General features: G+C 36.9%; 1 protein-coding gene across 2 annotated transcripts in view; it reads left to right on the top strand.

The window, feature by feature from the left end:
* Positions 1-19,783, top strand: part of MRE11 (MRE11 homolog, double strand break repair nuclease) — a 70,929-nt gene that overhangs the window by 13,575 nt on the left and 37,571 nt on the right. For both annotated transcript variants that reach the window (XM_082628621.1, XM_082628622.1), the window contains exons 5-11: positions 2,713-2,800; positions 4,120-4,261; positions 7,360-7,474; positions 11,525-11,710; positions 12,195-12,366; positions 13,988-14,068; positions 18,109-18,235. In XM_082628621.1, coding sequence (XP_082484747.1) covers positions 2,713-2,800; positions 4,120-4,261; positions 7,360-7,474; positions 11,525-11,710; positions 12,195-12,366; positions 13,988-14,068; positions 18,109-18,235 — 911 coding nt within the window. The remainder of the gene's footprint in view (positions 1-2,712; positions 2,801-4,119; positions 4,262-7,359; positions 7,475-11,524; positions 11,711-12,194; positions 12,367-13,987; positions 14,069-18,108; positions 18,236-19,783) is intronic.

Below are 19,783 nucleotides of genomic sequence, written 5' to 3' on the forward strand. Positions count from 1 at the left end.
CAAAATGAAGTATACTGATATATTTTTCTCCTATAAGATTACTATAGATCAGTAATTCTCAGTCCTGGGTACACATTATCATTACCTAAGAATCTTAAAAAATACTGATGCCCAGTCTCCAGGTCATTTAATCTCTCTGAGTGTGTCTTGGACATTGGTGGATCTTCAAAGATTCCTAGAAAATTCTAACATGCAGCTAGGGTTTAGAACCACTGGCATAGATTGAAAAAGCTTGATAATGTATTGGGTTGGCCAAAAAGTGCCTTCGGTTTTTAAGTAAAAATAAAAGACACATTTTTCATTTTCACCAAGAACTTTATTGAACAATGTATTCACCCTTTTGTTCCACTACCTTCTGCCATTTTTCAGGCAACTTCATAATTCCATCTTCCCAAAACTTTTTATCTTTTTGAGCAAAGAACTGTTCCAGGTGCCTTTTACAGTCTTCCAGGGAATTGAAATTTTTTCCATTAAGAGAATTTTGTAAAGATCTAAGTAAATGGAAATCCGAAGGTGCAATGTCTAGTGAATATGGCAGATGAATCAGAACTTCCAGCCAAACTGTAACAGTTTTTGCCTGGTCATCAAAGAAACATGCGGTCTTGTGTTATCCTGATGGAAGAGTATGCGTTTTCTTTTGACTAAATCTGGATGCTTTTCATTCAGTGCTGCTTTCAGTTGGTCCAGTTGGGAGTAGTACTTGTTGGAATTAATCGTTTGGTTTTCCAGAAGGAGCTCATAATAGAGGACTCCCTTCCAATCCCACCATACACACAACATCACCTTTGGATGAAGACCGGCCTTTGGTGTGGTTGGTGGTGGTTCATTTCACTTGCCCCACAGTTTCTTCCCTTCCACATTATTATACATATCCACTTGTCATTGCCCGTCACAATTTGTTTTAAAAATGGAACTTTTCATTACATTTAAGTAGAGAATCACATGCGGAAATACAGTCAGGAAGGTTTTTTTCGCTTAACTTATGTGGAACCCAAACATCAAAGCGATGAACATAACCAAGCTGGTGCAAATGATTTTCAATGCTTGTTTTGGATATTTTGAGTATGTCGGCTATCTCCCATGTGGTATAACGTTGATTGTTCCTAGTTAATGTCTCTATTTAATCGCTCTCAACTTCAACTGGTCTACCTGACCAGGGAGCATCGTCCAGTGAGAAATCTCCAGCACGAAACATCTCAAACCACTTTTGACACGTTCGATCAGTCACAGCACCTTCTCCACACACTGCACAAATCTTTTTTTTGCATTTCGGTTGCGTTTTTACCTTTCTTGAAATAATAAAGCATAATATGCCGAAAATGTTGCTTTTTTTCTTCCATCTTCAGTATTAAAATGGCTACACAAACCTTCACCAATTTTCATAAGTCTTTTTTTTTAAATGCACACTGATATGACAGCTGTCACATACAGTCTAACAAAATTGTTTCAAATGGAGTTAAAGACAACTAAGTGCTACTAGAGCCATCTTAGGGAAAAAACCGAATGAACCTTTTGGCCCACCCAGTATCTTGGTGGAGTAGGGGGAATTAGTCTCATGGATTACCATTGTACTATGAGTAAATCATACAACCTCTGTGGAGGGAAATTGGCAGTAGTTATCAGATTTACAGATGCACGCGTTCCTTTTGACCTGACAGTTTCCTTCTAGATATTTTCCTATACTCTCACAAGGGCAACTTTGTACAAGATTACTCACTGTAACAATATTTGTAAAACAAAAGGCTGGAAATAGTCTAAATGTCCATTGATAGGTAACTACTTAAACACATTATAATAATCCATGCAGTGTCCAGCTAAAATAAATCACAAGGAAGCTCTTTATGTACTGATATGGAATGATTTATAAAGTATGTAAAGTGATAAAGGCAGGGGGCAGAAATCTATATTGTGCTACCATTTGTTTAAGAAGGAAAATGTATTTATTTGCTTTACAGGTATAAGATATTTTTGCACAGATACACTAGAATTTCCTAATGTTATTTGCCTCTGAGAAGAGAAGCTTGGTGACTAGCGGCAAGAGTGGGTGGGAAACTTTGAGTCATCCAGGTAGTAAGTGATAGAGCTGGAGTTGGTTTTTTTTTTTGTTTTTTTGTTTGTTTTTTGCGGTACGCAAGCCTCTCACTGCTGCGGCCCCTCCCATTGTGGAGCACAGGCTTCAGACGCGCAGGCTCAGCGGACATGGCTCATGGGCCCAGCCGCTCCGCGGCACGTGGGATCCTCCCAGACCGGGGCACGAACCCGCGTCCCCCCCATCGGCAGGCGGATTCCCAACCACTGCGCCACCAGGGAAGCCCAGAGCTGGAGTTTTTAATCTAGGTCTTTTGGATTCCAGAGTAGATATATTTCTTCCCCTCCCACTTCTACAAATAAAAACCTTTTATAAAGGCTTTCAAAATTTTGAAAGCCTACCTCCTATTAATCAGATATTCACATCTTTCATACAATTCATAAGCATCATATATTTGTATGGTTTTCTTTTAAAGTGTAGTACTTTGAGATCTTTTGAAACTTGAATTGAAATGAACTGCTGCCTAGGATTTAATTTTATTAAAGCTCCAAACTAGTGGTCATTTGCCAGCTAAGATCATCCAGTTTGCCTATAACTGTATTCATTTTTTGGAGGAGGATAACGGGGGAAACAGCTTTTGTCTCTTACAGAAGCTTTTCTTTCTTTCTTTCTTTTCTTTTAAGGTTTCCATGGGTTAACTACGAAGATGCCAATCTCAACATTTCAATTCCTGTGTTTAGTATTCATGGCAATCATGATGATCCTACGGGGGTAATTATTGGGTTCTTAGTTTGTTGAAATTTTAGAAACAATCAGTTTAGTTTGTCTTTGGAAAGCATTCTTTCACTTCTTCCCAGCGATTTGTAGTCAAATTGAGTCAAAAGTTCAAATTGACTTTTTATCATTCATATAAGCTTTTATACTGCTTTTTTGATAATTTTTAAAAATCTGGAATAATAAATGGCATGTGACATACACATTTATTTCATAAGTGCCAAGGTTAACAATAAGTAACCAGAAGGAGGAATAAACACCTAACATTTGTATAATGCTTTACACTTTACCAAGGGCTTTTGTATCTCTTATCACATAAATCTCACCTGTAGGAAATGAGGGTTTCATGAACAGTTTTAAATCTAAATTAGATCATCTTATTTTCTGTTTGATATGAAAGTACAGACTGTCCCTAGTTTATGAGGGTTCGACCTTAGATTTTTCAACTCTACAGTGGTGCGAAATGGATATACATTCAGTAGAAGTTGCACTTCGAAGTTTGAATTTTGAATATCTTTTTTGGGCTAACGATACGTGGGAAGATACTTCTGTGTGATGCTGGGCAAAGGCAGCGAGGCACAGCTCCTGATCAGCCACATGGTCATGAGGGTAAACAGCTGCTACACTTACAACCATTCTGTACTCACACAGCCATTCTGTTTTTCACTTACAGTACATTATTCAGTATATTACACAAGATACTCCATACTTTATTGTAAAAGTATTTATACTTTTGCCCAACTGTAGGCTAATGTACGTGTTCTGTGCATGTTTAAAGTAAGCTAGGCTAAGCTATAATTTTCTGTAGGTTAGGTGCTTTAACTGCATTTTTGACTTAACAGTATTTTCAGTTTGCGATGGATTTATTGGGACCTAAACCCATTGTAAGTCGAGGAAGATCTTTAATAATAGGGGTCCTAAAATAATCTCAAAATATCTTTTTGTTTTATCTGGTCATTAATGTATTATAAATCACTACATAGCTAGTCTTTTTTTTCTCACCTCTTAAGAGGTCTGCTTAATATGACAAGGCACTGATTTCATGGCTGTTTTTTATTCTTCAGTGGACAAGACATCATAAGTTTTGATGAAATGTTAACTGCATTTAGCATGTGATTCCAGTTGCAGTGGGTCACTTGTAATAGATAAAAGATAGTGAATACTTTTATTATTGTAATTTTGTTTTGAGAAGACATTATCCTAATGTAGGTTTTTGTAACTACTATATAAAATATACTTTTAATAAGTAATAATATGATATGCAGATTACTTGTTTTTAGATATACATTTATATTATTTGAAAATATTTTGCATAGGCAGATGCACTCTGCGCCCTGGATATTTTAAGTTGTGCTGGATTTGTAAATCACTTTGGACGTTCAATGTCTGTGGAGAAGATAGACATTAGTCCGGTTTTGCTTCAAAAAGGAAGCACAAAAATTGCTCTATATGGCTTAGGTAAGATGGTTTTATTTTACTATTTATGTCAATAAATGTTTAAATTTTAAGCAGCTAGGAAATCAAATTCTGGAGTTAACTTTGCTGCTGTTTGGGGAAAAGTGAGGCAAATCTAATTATTCCTTATGGGTGACTTAAAAAAATGTAGGAAGCTTTTGGTAGAAATTTTTTAGTATTTTATAAGCACCAATAGTCCTTGATACTTTTTTTTTTTTTTTTTTTTTTTTTCGGTACGCGGCCTCTCAACTGCTGTGGCCTCTCCCGTTGAGGAGCACAGGCTCTGGACGCTCAGGCTCAGCGGCCATGGCTCACGGGCCCAGCCTCTACGCGGCATGTGGGATCTTCCCGGACCGGGGCACGAACCCGCATCCCCTGCATCGGCAGGCGGACCCCCAACCACTGCGCCACCAGGGAAGCCTGATACTTATTTTTAATAGCAGTTTTTGTGGAAAAATATTTTTCCTTTAGTATCTATTTACTGTTTATTTTTTCTTTCTTTTAGACTCAGATAAAAATCCTGAACATTAGCATTTATACAGTAATTAGAAAAACTGCATTTTGATATCTTGGAAGTCTTTGAAAGTTCTAAAGTTTCACTGTCCAATACAGTAATCATGTAGATGCTGGGCACTTGAAATGTGGCTAGTCTGAATTGAGATATGCTATAAGTATAAAATACACATCAGAGTTCAAAGACTTAGAAAAAAATGTAAAATACCTTTGGTATTGTGGGTTAAATAAAATATCTTAAAATTAATTTCACCTGTTTCTTTTACTTGTTTTAATATGGCTACTAGAAAATTTAAAATTACATATTTGGCCCGTTTTAGTGGCTCACATGATATTTTTATTAGACAGTGCTAATCTAGAGCTATCATCTACAGTGCTCAGAAAATTTGCTTTATCAGCTTTACTATCTTCAATTTATTTAGTGTCCAGTAGGTAAAAGCTTGTTTTTGCTAGGCTTTATTCCATATGAATGGAAGACTATTTTTAGAGTGCATTCAAAGGCTATTTTTTGTGTCTTCCTTGGATTATGTTCAGTTTGATTTGTTTTATGGATGCAATAGTTTTATTGATTTTGCTGTGTATAGAGTATTATAAAAATTACACTTCACGTTAAACCAACCTTAAAGTACCGCAAGAGAAATTGAGAAAAAATTTCACGCTGTAGCCTCTACATAGGTTTTATTATTTTTTGAGTGACTTTAGTATAATAGAAGCCTTAGAAAATCTTATTTACTTCATTTCTCTTTGTGTATGTTTTTTTTTTTTTTTTTTTTTGTGGTATGTGGGCCTCTCACTGTCGTGGTCTCTCCCGTTGCGGAGCACAGGCTCCGGACGCGCAGGCTCAATGGCCATGGCTCACGGGCCCAGCCGCTCCGCGGCATGTGGGATCCTCCCAGACCAGGGCACGAACCTGTGTCCCCTGCATCGGCAGGCGGACTCTCAACCACTGCGCCACCAGGGAAGCCCCTGTGTATGTTTTTTAAAGAATAATTATGATGGATGGTTTATTTAAATACTTTCTCTAGGAAGCTTCTCTAGGAAGCTTATAGTCTTTGCCCAATTTTCATAATTTTGCCAACAAGTAGAAAAGCATCGTGGTTATCTATATTTTAGAGATATGGAAAATGAGATCAAGGAATTATGTCTGATTTTGCAAGTGATAGAGCAGGAAGTGGAATATGCTTTTTTTAAAAAACTACTAACAGGTATTTTAATCACTGTAACGTTAGGGATCGTATCTGCATAAAATGGTTGATCCTCCTACTTTCAGACTAAGGACAGATCCCATTATGCCTCAGTCACTGCCAGAAGCAAACTGCTTCAGTCATCTATTTTCTCCCAAACTCTCATCTCATCCTGTTCTGTTTTCCTTAACTGGACTCTGTCTCTACCCTCCACCCACTCCTCTCACCCCAGCTCTGTATACTCTAGAGCTCTTTTTAGTTAGTTAGCAGATTCCCTCATTTCGTCAGTCTCTGAATGCTGCCTGTACTCTCTAACCCTCAGTGAAACTGAGTGGCCCCTGAGGTTACTGTGTCCCACGTAGTTCTCTCATGGCCTCTTATGGGCTTTAGGGCAGAAGGGGTGGAGGGCAAGTCACTGTTCTCCTTGCTTCCTACTGATACCTCCTTTCCTGCCTGCAAACACCCTTGAAGCTAATTGCCAACTGGCTAAACTGCCTTCTCCATTCCCTCAATTTTCTTACTTGGCTACCTTCCAATTTTGTCAGTGTTCTCAGTGCTTCGACACCCAAGTAGATCAACCTTCTAGTACCCTGCATTTTTTTTATGTCTTGGCTTTTTTGTTCCAGTTATATGTTCTGCATGCCACCATCTATTTCATTGGCCACACGAGGAATTCTTTTTAGATGCTAGACCTCTTCTAGCTCTTATACTTATGTGGTGTTGGCCTTTCTTCCCAGGCCTTCCCTAATCACTCCATAAAGTAGCAACCTTGTCCTCCCAGTGATAATCCCCGTCTTAGCATCCTGACTTTTTTCCCTTTTATAATATTTAAAATTGCAATTTTCATGTTTAATTGTTTTTGTTGGCCTCCTTCACTAGACTAAGGTGATCCTTTGGGGAATAGGAAGAGTTATTTAAAAGTCATTAAATTATTAAAAAGCACAGTATTTTTATTTAAAACATAATATACATAAGACAATTATTTTTAAATATTTTTAATCTCATCCCCTGTAATATCTCTTCCTGTGTATTTTACAATGTATATGTTAAATCAAAAGTACATATATACTTAGAATAAATAAAGGGAGAGTGGGAAACAATATTATTAGAAATTTTAATAAGAATTTGAGAATAGAAAACTCAAATTTTTATTCCACATTTTCCAGATCTTGAAAGTATATATGCTTGACCTGGAAAACATTCTTCAAATGCAACTAACTGCTTAGCAGCTGTCAGGCATGAACCTGGAACACGTTCATTTGTAAATAATGATATCAGATTTCAAATATCTCTCTAATAGGAAAATGAAATACGTAGAGAAGCACATAATTTAGAAGCAAAACATATTCGTTTTTTAAAACCGAGTAAGAAACCACTTTTAAAATAATGTAATATCCATTTCAGGATCCATTCCAGATGAAAGGCTGTATCGAATGTTCGTCAACAAAAAAGTAACAATGTTGAGACCAAAAGAAGATGGGAACTCTTGGTTTAACTTATTTGTGATTCATCAGAACAGGTAAAAGTAGTCTCTGAAAATTTTTGAGTCAAGTATTGAGGTTCCCCAGATCTCTGTTTCCAAGCTTACCTATTTCAGTAAACTGCTCCTCATGCTTTGAAAGTTGTCAGTGCAGGATCAGGCAAGACTTCAATATGCATAGTGTGACTGCATCTTGAAATTGTTTTTAGTATATATTCATACTTACAAAGAATATTTCTAGCATATGGATAAGGTATACGAAGAACCATAAAATGAATAATTCTAAATTCAGAAAGAAGTGGAACATTACCAGTACCCTACCCCATGCCCTTCCCTGACCACATCTTTTTCCACAAACTCCGGAGGAAGAACTATCTTCAATTTTTATTTCATTTGTCCATAGCTTTTCTTTATTGTTTAATCACATACACATTCATTATGAGTATTTTTTATTTAGTTTTGGTATAACTGGAACACCATACTTCATATTTTGCAGTTGGCTTATTTTGTTCAACATTATGTTACTAAGATTCATCCATTTTGATGCTTAAAAGTGTAATTAATTTTCACTGATGTATACAGTTCAGCTTTCTCTCCTCTTAGTGAGTGTTTTGTGTTATTTCCAGATTTTTGCTTTTTTAAACCTTTTTGTTAGGAACATTCTTATAGATTTTTCTTGGTACATATATACAAGTATTTTTCCAGAATATTAAATATAGCTAGATCAACTTTCTTTTGTTAGTAGTTTTAAGAAATTTAATCTGTTGTCAGGGTGTAGGTTTGATTGAAAGGAATAGAGATTTGAAGAAGCAAGATTTATTATGTGCTCATTATAGTAAAAAAAAGTGTGAGATGGTACAGTGATGGTAGTGAGAATGATATGTAAGGGACAAAGCTGAGAAGTTATTAAGGAAGAATCTAAAGGGGTTTGGAGCCTGATTATATAATTTATTATTTATTGAACAGATATTTATTGACAGCAGAATACTCTGGTACTTACCCATCACTGGTACTTGGTGAAAGAAAGGCTTTAGGGGGCAGTCTTATGTTGCCTTATGTATATTCTTGAATAAACAGTGTGAGTTAAAGGAGGAGCAGTCCAGAGTTTTGATATGTGTGGTCTCCATATAACAAACTGGGAGTTTGTTCCTTCTCTTGCTGAGGGCTTTCCAGTTCTGCTACACTTTGTACTTTCCCAAGGTAGGGATAAGTCAGAAGGAACAATTATCAGCGATTCCAAGCCAGAATGAAAGTTTGGAATGGCAGCATTGGTAAGGGGAATGGGTAGTATAATGTTGGTATGGCTGGTTACTGGTGATGTTAATAATCTTGATCATTCAATTAAGGTGGTGTAGACCAGGTTTCTCCCCGTAGAGGTCCCATTTTCTACTTTGTAATTAATAAATATTTCGGGAAAAATACATTGAGACTATGTGAACATCCTGTTTCAACTTAAACTTTTGCCCACAAATTTTAGCATCCATTGGTGGATCTTGTTTCCAGCAATTAATACTGTGGTGGTGTTTCTGATTTTTCTCCCTCATTCTTTTTATAATTATTGATTGAAATTCTTCTGTTAGGAAAATTTGTCCCTTCTCATTTATTTACTTATTCATTCATTCATTTATTTATGTTATTGTGGACTCAAGGATGTTTATTTAATTTTTTGAGTTATAATCCAATCCTTTAATTTTTTGATGTTGTTTTTGTTGCTCAGGTTGTTTCAGCTCTGACCATTGAGAGCTTTTTTATATTGGCTTCTATGTCCTTTCAACATGCCCTCCTCCTTTTTGTTTTTTGAGCATGTCCTTAACCTTCTAGTACCACAAGATGCTCCTGGCTCATCTTATATTTTTCTCCTCAAGCCCTGGAATTAACCACTTCTCCAAGGAGCCCTAATTGCTTTTCTTGGAGAGTGGTATTTTGAAACCCAGATATGGCCACTAAATGTGCTTATTGCTACTGTGGGTCTCTTAGCCCTCATGACTAGAGTTAAAGAAATATATGTATATTCACTAATCCATGCATACATGTCTGTATGTATACATGTGTTAAAAAAAAAAAAACCAGCACGAGTTCATACTGATTCGAATCCAGCCCTACAGGATTCATTTTTGTCTTTTCTTATTTGTGACTTCTTTCTCTAACAGTTAGAAACCTCGATTGTATTATCTACGGTATGTTTACTTATTTTTTTCAATACTGGTTGATATAACAAAGTAATTTCAAAATTGCTGACCCATAGCCCTGTGAGAAACAAATTTGCCAGCTAGGGTACAGTGTTTGTATGTTATTTTAGTTCTTAGCCTTACTATACCTAGTCAAAAACACCACTTTCTCAAGTTACTTTGGTCAGTTCCTTTCCCCTTACCCCTTCATTGTGGTTATAAGAGGTTATTTGTAATGCTGTTAGGTTCATTTGTCATCCTCTGCATTCTTAGGTACTTCTTTTGTTACTGTTTTCAGGGTCTTATAAAAAACAGGTTTTCTCATATTAAGCGAGAATTCTTCAGCCTTTTACACTTTACTTAATTTTCCATTTGTTTCTATATGTGGACCAGTTTCTTTCTCTTGCAGCAAAAGAAGGTAAACCCTGAGCAATTTTGTCATGCAAAATATTTCCACAAAGATGTTTTGATCAGCTTCTAGGTCACAAATCAGAGTCAGCCCACCAGCATAATCTTCCCTTTTCCAGTGCTCCATTAAAGCATAGTTACATCATGTCGTATTTGAGTTATTCTGCATTTCTTCAGTAATTGTGATAGGATCATAACGTTTTTTACATAAAAACGTTTTTTACATAAATATTCCTAGACACATGAGCTTCTCTGATTTCACTTCCTGCTCTTCCTTGCATTCATTCTGCTTAGCCACGCTGGTCTCCTTGCTGTTCTTGAACTCACTGAATACCTTCCCACGTCAGCACCTCTGCCATCAGCTCATCCCTCTGCCTAGGACTTTCTTCCCATGCACACCTGATCCCTCCTCTAAGTTCTCTGCTCATTTGTCTCCTGTCAGAGATGCCTTCCCTGACCACCCTTTGTATAGTAGCCTCCCTTTTCCGTGTAATTTTTCCCTTTATTTTTCTTTATAGCACCTGTCACTACCTGACAAATTTTATATATATTTATTTATATATATATTTTATATATATATATATTTTATATATTTATATATTTATATATTGTGTGTGTGTGTGTGTGTGTGTGTGTGTGTGTGTGTATGCATATACGTAAACATATTGTATTATTGCTAATTTCCCCCACAATGAGCAAGGACTTTGTTCATTGCTATGTCTTCAGTATTTAGAAGAGACCTGGGAAACCTGACACATAGTAGACACACAGTAAATATTTGTTCAATGAATGAATGTCAGTTTGCCTTAAGTGAATGCTGATTGAAGTATTTGAACACTTTTACTTAAATTCTCAGTGATATAAATCAGTATTAGGGAAAACTTTTTTTTTTTGTCTTCCTCTCTTTGGGTTTTCACATATGTTTTAATAATAGCAGCTAATCAAGGTATAAATGAGAGTTTGAAAATCACATATTCATGCAATATTTTATTTAATATTGAAAACTCTTATCTCTGTAAGACTGACATTCTCATTATTTTTATAGTCAGTAAAAGAAACATGTTATTAAAAAAATGATGGAACATATTTAGAGTTTTGACTTTATTTTACAAAGCTTAGACTAAACTCACTTCCCATTTTCTGTACTCTGGTATACACTCAGACCAATTTATAGGTTTTTACTATTTTTAGAGCTCATGCTTTTCTGACTTTCCCATAGGGGGAGTTATTCCTCTCTAAAGCCTTTAGTGATCTGCCTCTGTATGTAGAATTGACTGCTTTCGCTTTTGAGGCTTCTACTTGTCTGTGTCCTGCAAGTTTGTAAACCCTTTGAGGGCAGGAATTAGGTACTGTCTTTGCATCCCCAGTCCCTTGAAAGTTTCTGGCATATAGAAGGGATGCAATAAACCTTTAGTTAATGGAGAAAGAAAGATCTATACAGACTTACATATTATGAAGTTTTTCTATATCTCTGGACATTTATAATAATTTATTTTTAAAAATCTTGGCATAGGAGTAAACACGGAAGTACTAACTTCATTCCAGAACAGTTTTTGGATGACTTCATTGATCTTGTTATCTGGGGCCATGAACATGAGTGTAAAATAGCTCCAACCAAAAATGAACAACAGCTCTTTTACGTATCACAACCTGGAAGCTCAGTGGTCACTTCTCTTTCCCCAGGAGAAGCTGTAAAGAAGTGAGTAATTATTATAGTGTTTAAATCAATTAAAAAAATTGCTATGATAGTCTAACCATCTCATAGGCTCAAGGTACTGATGATGCTGTTATTTATATGATAGATTTATTCATAAAGATTGATCATTCAATACAGTCTTACTGTTTGCCCAGATTTTAAGCTATTTTCAACAGGAGAAGATCCCAATGGTATTAATGATTTTGCTGCTCATTAGGCCAATGCAAGGCTAATGTTTTTATTAATTAAACTTTCAGTTAGAGTGCTGTAGGAAAAATGATGTATGAATGGATTTTATTTTGGGGAAGAAGAATGTTTAAGTTTTTTCCTGTGATACAACATTAAGATTAAATTACTAAAAACACTTTTTAAGGGTGTGATTTTATAAATAATTTGTAGAAATTTAGAAATATGATAGTTTTGATGTGCACATTTTCCCGAGGAAGTTTACAGTGTGACTATGCTTTCATTTCCCTACTCATTTCAGACACGTTGGTTTGCTGCGTATTAAAGGAAGGAAGATGAACATGCAGAAAATTCCTCTCCACACAGTGCGGCAGTTTTTCATGGAGGATGTTGTTCTGGCTGATCATCCAGACATTTTTAACCCCGATAATCCTAAAGTAACCCAAGCCATACAAAGCTTCTGCTTGGAGAAGGTAATTCTTCTAGATAAAGGTCATTGAGATCTACTTTAGTTGAGAGGTTATTTACCTTGAATTAAATACTTCAGTAGAGTAGAGGGAAGAAGTCATTATATTTGTTACATTCTCATGAAGCCTGTAAGGAACCACTGTTGTTTTATAAATGAGTTCAGTTGTATCAAATTTTTTTCTTTTTTATTTTTTTAATAGGGACTTCCCTGGCAGTCCAGTGGTTAAGACTTTGCCTTCCAGGGCAGGGGGAGCGGGTTCGATCCCTGGTCAGGGAGCTGAGATCCCACATACCTGGTGGCCAAAAAACCAAAAACATAGAACAGAAGCAATATTGTAGCAAATTCAATAAAGACTTTAAGGATGGTCCACATAAAAAAAAAAAAAAAAAAAAAAAAAACCCAAAAAACTAACATCTTCCAGAGGGAGGAATGTTATAAATAGAAGAAAGTTTGTTTAATTAAGCCCCTCTCCCAGATCCTTTCCACCTTCTCAAAAACATATACGTAATCTTTTCTCTTTTTATCCTGATTTGATAATCTGTTCATTTTACTAATGAAAGCAGGCAGTGGCTTTGATTGGAGAATGGCAGGATGTTATGGTAGATGAGGAGAGCCTTAGCCTCTCTAATAATCTCCATTACGCTAATAATCTCTATCACACATCCCTTTCACCCTGAAATCTCCCTCCAAATAAAATCTTAAAATGTGTGCTATGCACCTTGTCACTTCAGTGTAAGTGCCATACTTCCCACCATGCAGATTGCCATCCCTAAACCACTGCAGAAATTCTAGAGCCACTATGAAGTTGGGTGAATGCATTTAATAATATGGAATTTGACAGCTTAATAACATTAATTACTGACACTTATTCAGTTCTTACGCTGTGTAGGCTCTTCTGCTTTGAGTTTTATTCTTATAAAAATCATGATAATGATAATGATAATTATCACTGATATTCATTGGCGGCGTATATATTCTGGACACTGTTGACAGCATTTTGCATTTAATCCACTGAATGATGCTATAGGTCTGTAGAGTCTACCATACACATTTTATAGAAAGAGGAGCTGAACCTTAGATAAAGTAACTCGCCCAGTGTCACAGCTTACTAGCAACATGTAACTCACATAACTGGAAAGTTTAAGAGTTTGCTGGTTTCAGAATGACTAGATCCAGAAACTCAAATTAAGTAGTTTTCTCTGTTTCTGTGTCTAGTTCTGTGCCACCCAGTCTGATGGTTTCTGTCTTAAGCTGTGCTATAAAGAAGGCATTTTCACGTGGTGGCCCACAGACTTACATTGTCCTTACAGCTGAAAGAATCATTTTTTCCCAGTAGTTCCAAATAAACCCCTAGCATTGAGTTTCCCTGGACTGAGGTCATGTACTTGTCCCTGAACCCAATCTCTGAGGCCAGGGAGATGGAAAATGAATGGATTGTCTTGGCTTAGTCAGGGAGCCCGGGGTCTCTCAATCTTGGCACAATTGACATTTTACTGGGTAACACTTTGTTGTGGGAGCTTGTTCTGTGCATTGTAGGGTTTTTACAAGTCCTCTCTGACCTCAACCACTAGATGCCAGCCAGTAGTACCTCTTCCCTCTAGACATGACAATATCTTTATTTTGAGATTGAAGAAATGCTTGAAAATGCAGAACGGGAACGTCTGGGAAATTCTCGACAGCCAGAGAAGCCTCTTATACGACTGCGAGTAAGTCCTCTTTAGATAAATTCAACTTTATTGATTTTCAGAGGAGAGTATTGTACAGTTTACATGGATTTTTTTGTAAAAGTACCAAAGAGAGTACATATAGTAAAAAGAGCAGTCATCATTGGTGGAAAGAATAATAAAGCAGCCAGGATTTGATTTAATCATAGTTTCATTTTGATAGGTTTGGTGTTTTTTTTTTCTCTTATTTTTCTCATTTTCTAAATAGTCTATTGTATTTGATACGTTGGCTGTGCTCTCTGACTTCGTTTACTGTTCCCTTCTCTCCCTCCCTTCCAGACACTTGGCCTTCTTGTAATTCCTCAGATGCATCAGACATGCTCTCTCCTCCTCCAGATCTGCTCAGATGTCACCTCAGTGGGCCCCAGCCTAATTAAGATTGCAACCCCCATACCCTCTCTCCAACACTCCTGATTTCACTTCCCTTCTCTACTTTTTCTTTTCTTTTTTTCCCACGGCACATCCTCCTAACCTACTACACCCAATTTATTTATTTTGGTTATTTTTTGTCCTCAGTTACAAAACTATCAGCTCTATAGAAGCACGGAACTTTGTGAATCTTCTTAACCAATGTATCCAAAGATCCCAGAACAGTTCCTGACACATATCAAGTGCTTGATAAATATGTGGAAAGAATTGATAAGTATTTGAGAGTATTAGAAAAGTCTAAGAAATTGAAGTTTTTCCTGTGCCTATAAGCCTGCTTATCTTTTCTATCATGATATATACAAACAAACAAATAACAACAGACTTTTTTTTTGCCCCTCTGCCTTTCCCTTCTCCTAGCTCCTGCCCTTTCTGATTTTCTTTCAAAAAAATACATTGCCTATATTGCTCATGTAATATTCTCTTCCTCAATCCACTATAATCAAGGCTCTGACCCCACCATCTAAGGTGGAAAAGATGACCTTCAATTGTCAGATATAGTAGATTTTTGTCATCTTACTGAATCACTCTTCGGCATTCTCTACTACAAATGATGTTTGTCCCTTCCTGTCTTTCAGTTAGCCCTCTGTTCAGTCTAGGCATATGGTCACTTATAGAATGACAACTCCCACATTTTTTTTTTTTTTTTTTTGTGGTACGCGGGCCTCTCACTGTTGTGGCCTCTCCCGTTGCGGAGCACAGGCCCTGGACGCGCAGGCTCAGCGGCCATGGCTCACGGGCCCAGCCGCTCCACGGCACGTGGGATCCTCCCGGACCGGGGCACGAATCCGTGTCCCCTGCATCGGCAGGCAGCCTCTCAACCACTGCGCCACCAGGGAAGCCCGACAACCCCCAAATTTTGACCTCCAGCTTAGACCTCCTTGTTGAGGTCCAAGAGTCCTTCTAAAGCCTTGTACTTAAGGGGTGCAGCCCTCAAACCAGCAACATTGGCATCACCTGGAAAATTCTTAAAAATACAGAATCTCAGGCTCCACATTAACCCCACTGAATTACTTTTTTTTTCCACTGAATTACATTTTAAGAAGATCCCCAAGATATTTATATGCATATTAAAATTTGAGAAGCCCTGGGACATAGAGTGTGAAGGTAAACAGTACATTCTAGAACCAGACTGCTTGGGTTTGCTTCTGGCTCTGCCACTAGCTATATGACCTTGAGCCACTGGATCTCTTGTCCCTTGGTTGTACTTCATAGATTTACAAGATCTAAATGAATTTAGTAATCTGGCCCCTTCTCTCTATCCCGTTGTCATTGCTGTAGCTGAGGCCTGATTCTTACCTGGCCTGTAGCCAACTGCCTGACTCTGCCTCCAGTTTCCCCCTCTCCCTACCTCTAGCCTCTCCACACTAATGCCAAGATCATCTTTGGAAAATACGATCTTGCATGTCTTTCTTGCTGAAAACGACTTAATGATTTCCTAGCTCTAACAGGAACAAGTCTAAACTCTTGCATGGCATTCAGAGGGTTTACATGACGTCGTCTAAACCCACCTCTTTGCTTCTACCTCATTTCCTGCCGGCACCTCCTAAGCTCCAGTTATACTGGACTAAAAGTTGCTGTTTTCCTAGGCCCAGTGGAGTTTATTTCACTCTTTGGAACGTTTGCCCATGCTGATCCTGCTGCGTGGAATGCACTTCTCTCCTTCTTTCGTAATATCTCCTTTAACACCCACTTAAAGGTTCCCCTCTTCAAAAGAAGCCTTTCTTGACTTCCCTTCAGAGTTGTTGTTTCTTCCTTTGTGTCCTCAGTCTACTTTGTACATACTTCTTTTTTTTTTTTTTTTGAGTTTGCCAAGAAAGAGAATGGCTTTATTACATCTCACTATCAGAAGATGTAATAAAATGTTATATATATGTATATATGTAATAATGTTTTATTAAATATTTTTTTAAGTTTTTTTTTTTGGCTGCACTGCACGGTGTACATACTTCTTACAGCACCATCACATTCTGCTTGCAATTACTTCTTTACATATTTTATCTTCCCAGTCAGCTTGTGAATTTCTTCACAACCAAGCTGCTGTTTTACTTATGGTTGTACCCCTGGCCCTTAGCAGAGTGCCTACACATTGTGGACACTCAGTAACGTTTGCTTAGTGAACGAGTTTTGTGACTTTTAGGAGCAGAAAATTACAAATAAAGCTAGGCTGGAGTACGGTTGTTAAAAATGTCTAAAGAGTTTTGGGGAGGCCCAATAGCTTGAGCATTTGGCATTTTCTGTTTTAGAACATGGCAGCAGCTGTAGAGATGGTCTGGGTAACAGAAACATAGTTGCTTTGGAGGAACCACATAGTTCTTTTCATCAGGGCAAAAGGTCCCATGTTCCTCATCTATGTCTGCCTGATACCATTAGAACCAACCAGACTTGAATTGAAAATTGGCATTCCTTTTTCTAAACACACTAAATTATTAATTCATTAAGGAAACAAAAGAACAAATATTTTCACGTAAGTAGTATTCCTGAAGTACATTGTGTTGGCTAGAGGACGCTCACTGATTCACTAATGCAGTGAACAAATGTATGTTGAGTACCTTCTTGCTGCATGCTGGTGGGCGGGGAGGGGGGCCACAGCGATGGTAAAATAGACGATGGTAAAATAGACGAGGGTTACAGGAGGTGGAGGTGTGAGGAGAGACACAATAAACAAATAGAGAATACATGAATAAACTCTTAGCTAGTGCTAAGTGTGATGAAGAGTGTAAGTGGGGTGGAGGTTAGGAGTAATCTGGAAAGGCTGGTGTTGTGGTACAATGCTGATTCCCAGAGCATACTTTGAGAACAGCTAGTTAGGAGAACAATTATATCTCTTAGAAAGAGATGTAGTATTTTTCTTTGTAAAGAGCTTGGTACCACCATAGACTTCTTTAGAAAGAGCCTGCCTTAAGAGCAATTATTAATTCTTTTATAGATAGAAAGTCGGTCCTCTGTACCTGCACTTCTGCATCCACGGATATGGAGGGCTGATTGAATGCCACCATTTTATATAAGGGACTTGAGCATCCACAGATTTTGGTGTTCTTAGGGATCCTGAAACCAACCCACTGTGAATACCGAGGGATGACTGTACTGTGTTTTGAAGGAAGGTGATCATTTCTCAAAGCTCACAGACTAGCTTCTTTTCTTCCATGGATTTTCCCAGCATTTATTTTTGTCTAGTGTAAAAGCTTATCCCTACATGATAGACCAATTAACAAATGCATCTAGGGGCAGCATTTTGTTTTGGTAGAGAATCTCCTTCTGTTTTAAAAGTTTAAAAGAATTTGTTTAGAAATTTCACATCCTTTTCAGATGATATTCCTGGTACCTAGACTGCTAGTTTTATCATGGAGAGATGTAATTTTCTGACATTGTGGGAATTCTTACTGTATCTTGATTCCATCAAACAATGTTCTGCATAAGCGTAAACCTTTGAAGTTTTATTTTCTCAGTAGAATAAATGGTATAACATCATCATGATCTTTAAAATGAATTGTGGAACATTAACATATTAACTTAAAAGTATTACACATAAACATGAATACTGAAATTGGTGATCTGTTTTTTCCTAGCCTTCATAGCTTATTCTGTGTTTCCAGGTGGACTATAGTGGAGGCTTTGAACCGTTCAGTGTTCTTCGCTTTAGCCAGAAATTTGTGGACCGGGTAGCGAATCCAAAAGATGTTATCCATTTTTTCAGGCGTAGAGAACAAAAGGAAGACACGGGTAAGCTAGTTGTCTTTACAAATTAAAAACTGCTCTTATAGGCTTCGCATAAATCAATCTCTAGTAAAAGTACAAAACAATAATGGAAAATGTTTTATTATGATTCTTTCTAATATCTCAGACAAATAAACTGATAGTTGGAATAATTAAATCACTTCTAAAAATTAGATAGCAATCATTTGTAAACTTGTGGATATCAATAAAGAAATGAAGTCTTTCGTAGTTTTTTTAAAACGTGCTGCTGATTAACAACACACTTTAGAGATAAAGTGTTTAAATATCTATTATTTACTATACATTATTAATGTTCAGAGAATATACTCTCAAATTTTGCAGGGCTAAATATTTCAACTTTACAGTGTACAGTGATTTAAGAAGACTCCAGTCTTTTGAAATAAGAGGTGTCCCAGAATATTAAAAAGATACGTACTTAAGGGCTTAAGTTTGATGTTTCTGATGATCAGATAATTAATTTCCAATCAAAGTTCATAAAAACGAATTGCCCTTACTTTAGCATTTATCAAAAACAGGTCATCTGACTGAAACAGTGCTTCTTCTTAAGAAGTTTTGGTCCTTTTAAATACAGAGGCTCATCTCCTTAGAGCTATCGAGTCAGAATTTTCATAGAAAAATATAGCCCTTGTTTACATGTATGCTACCTTGATTTTTATTAACCCCGATTTAATGGGCTTCTGTTTTTCGTAGTGAAATTGTGATCACAATGGTGTGTGCTGTTAATTCAGCCTGAAACAGTCATTTGGATATTTAAATGGAGCTCATAGAATACTGTTTTGGGGGGGGGGAAATCCATATCAGAGAATGATATTTTTATGCTATGAATTTTTTGGGTGTAGCATTTGTGAGAATGTGGAGTATAGAACCTAGTACCTTATGTTACTTGAGTTTCATCCATTGTCAGTTTTGTTCTGATGATCCCTTTTTTGTTTAAACATTAATTGCTGAATGGAAACAATGACCCTTTTGTATATCTTATTGGAAGCATGAAATTGTTGTTTTGGCCAGCTCTGCTACTTTAACTACATGTGTGACGTCATGCAAATTACATAATCTCTGATGTTTTGTTTTCTTGTCTACAAAATCAGGATAATAACTGTGCCTGCCTCACAGGATTGTTGTGAGGATTAGATGATATACTGTGTGTAAATGGTCTTAACATAGTGTCTGGCATAGTAAAATATAGTAATCATATTTATGAAGTAATATTAATTCTCCTGTCTTGAAATCCAAAAAAGATTTCTATTCACTTGTCCTCACCACTTTGTAAGAGGCACACTGAACTTTGTGCCTCTTTACCCCCTAAGCCATTGCATAAACTTTTCCCTCTGCCTAAAATACTTTTTCTTTTTCCTTTTTTGCTTAGTAAGTCTTATTCATTCTGCAAGTCTTTTTTTAAAAATTAATTTATTTATTTGTTTTTATTTTTGGCTGTGCCGGGTCTTAGTCATGGCACGTGGGATCTTTGTTGCAGCATGCAGGATCTTCAGTTGCAGCATGCGGACTTCTTAGTTGCAGTGCAAGTCTTGAGTC

Source organism: Mesoplodon mirus, assembly GCF_964341445.2.
Source record: "Mesoplodon mirus genome assembly, chromosome: 7".
NCBI lineage: Eukaryota > Metazoa > Chordata > Mammalia > Artiodactyla > Ziphiidae > Mesoplodon > Mesoplodon mirus.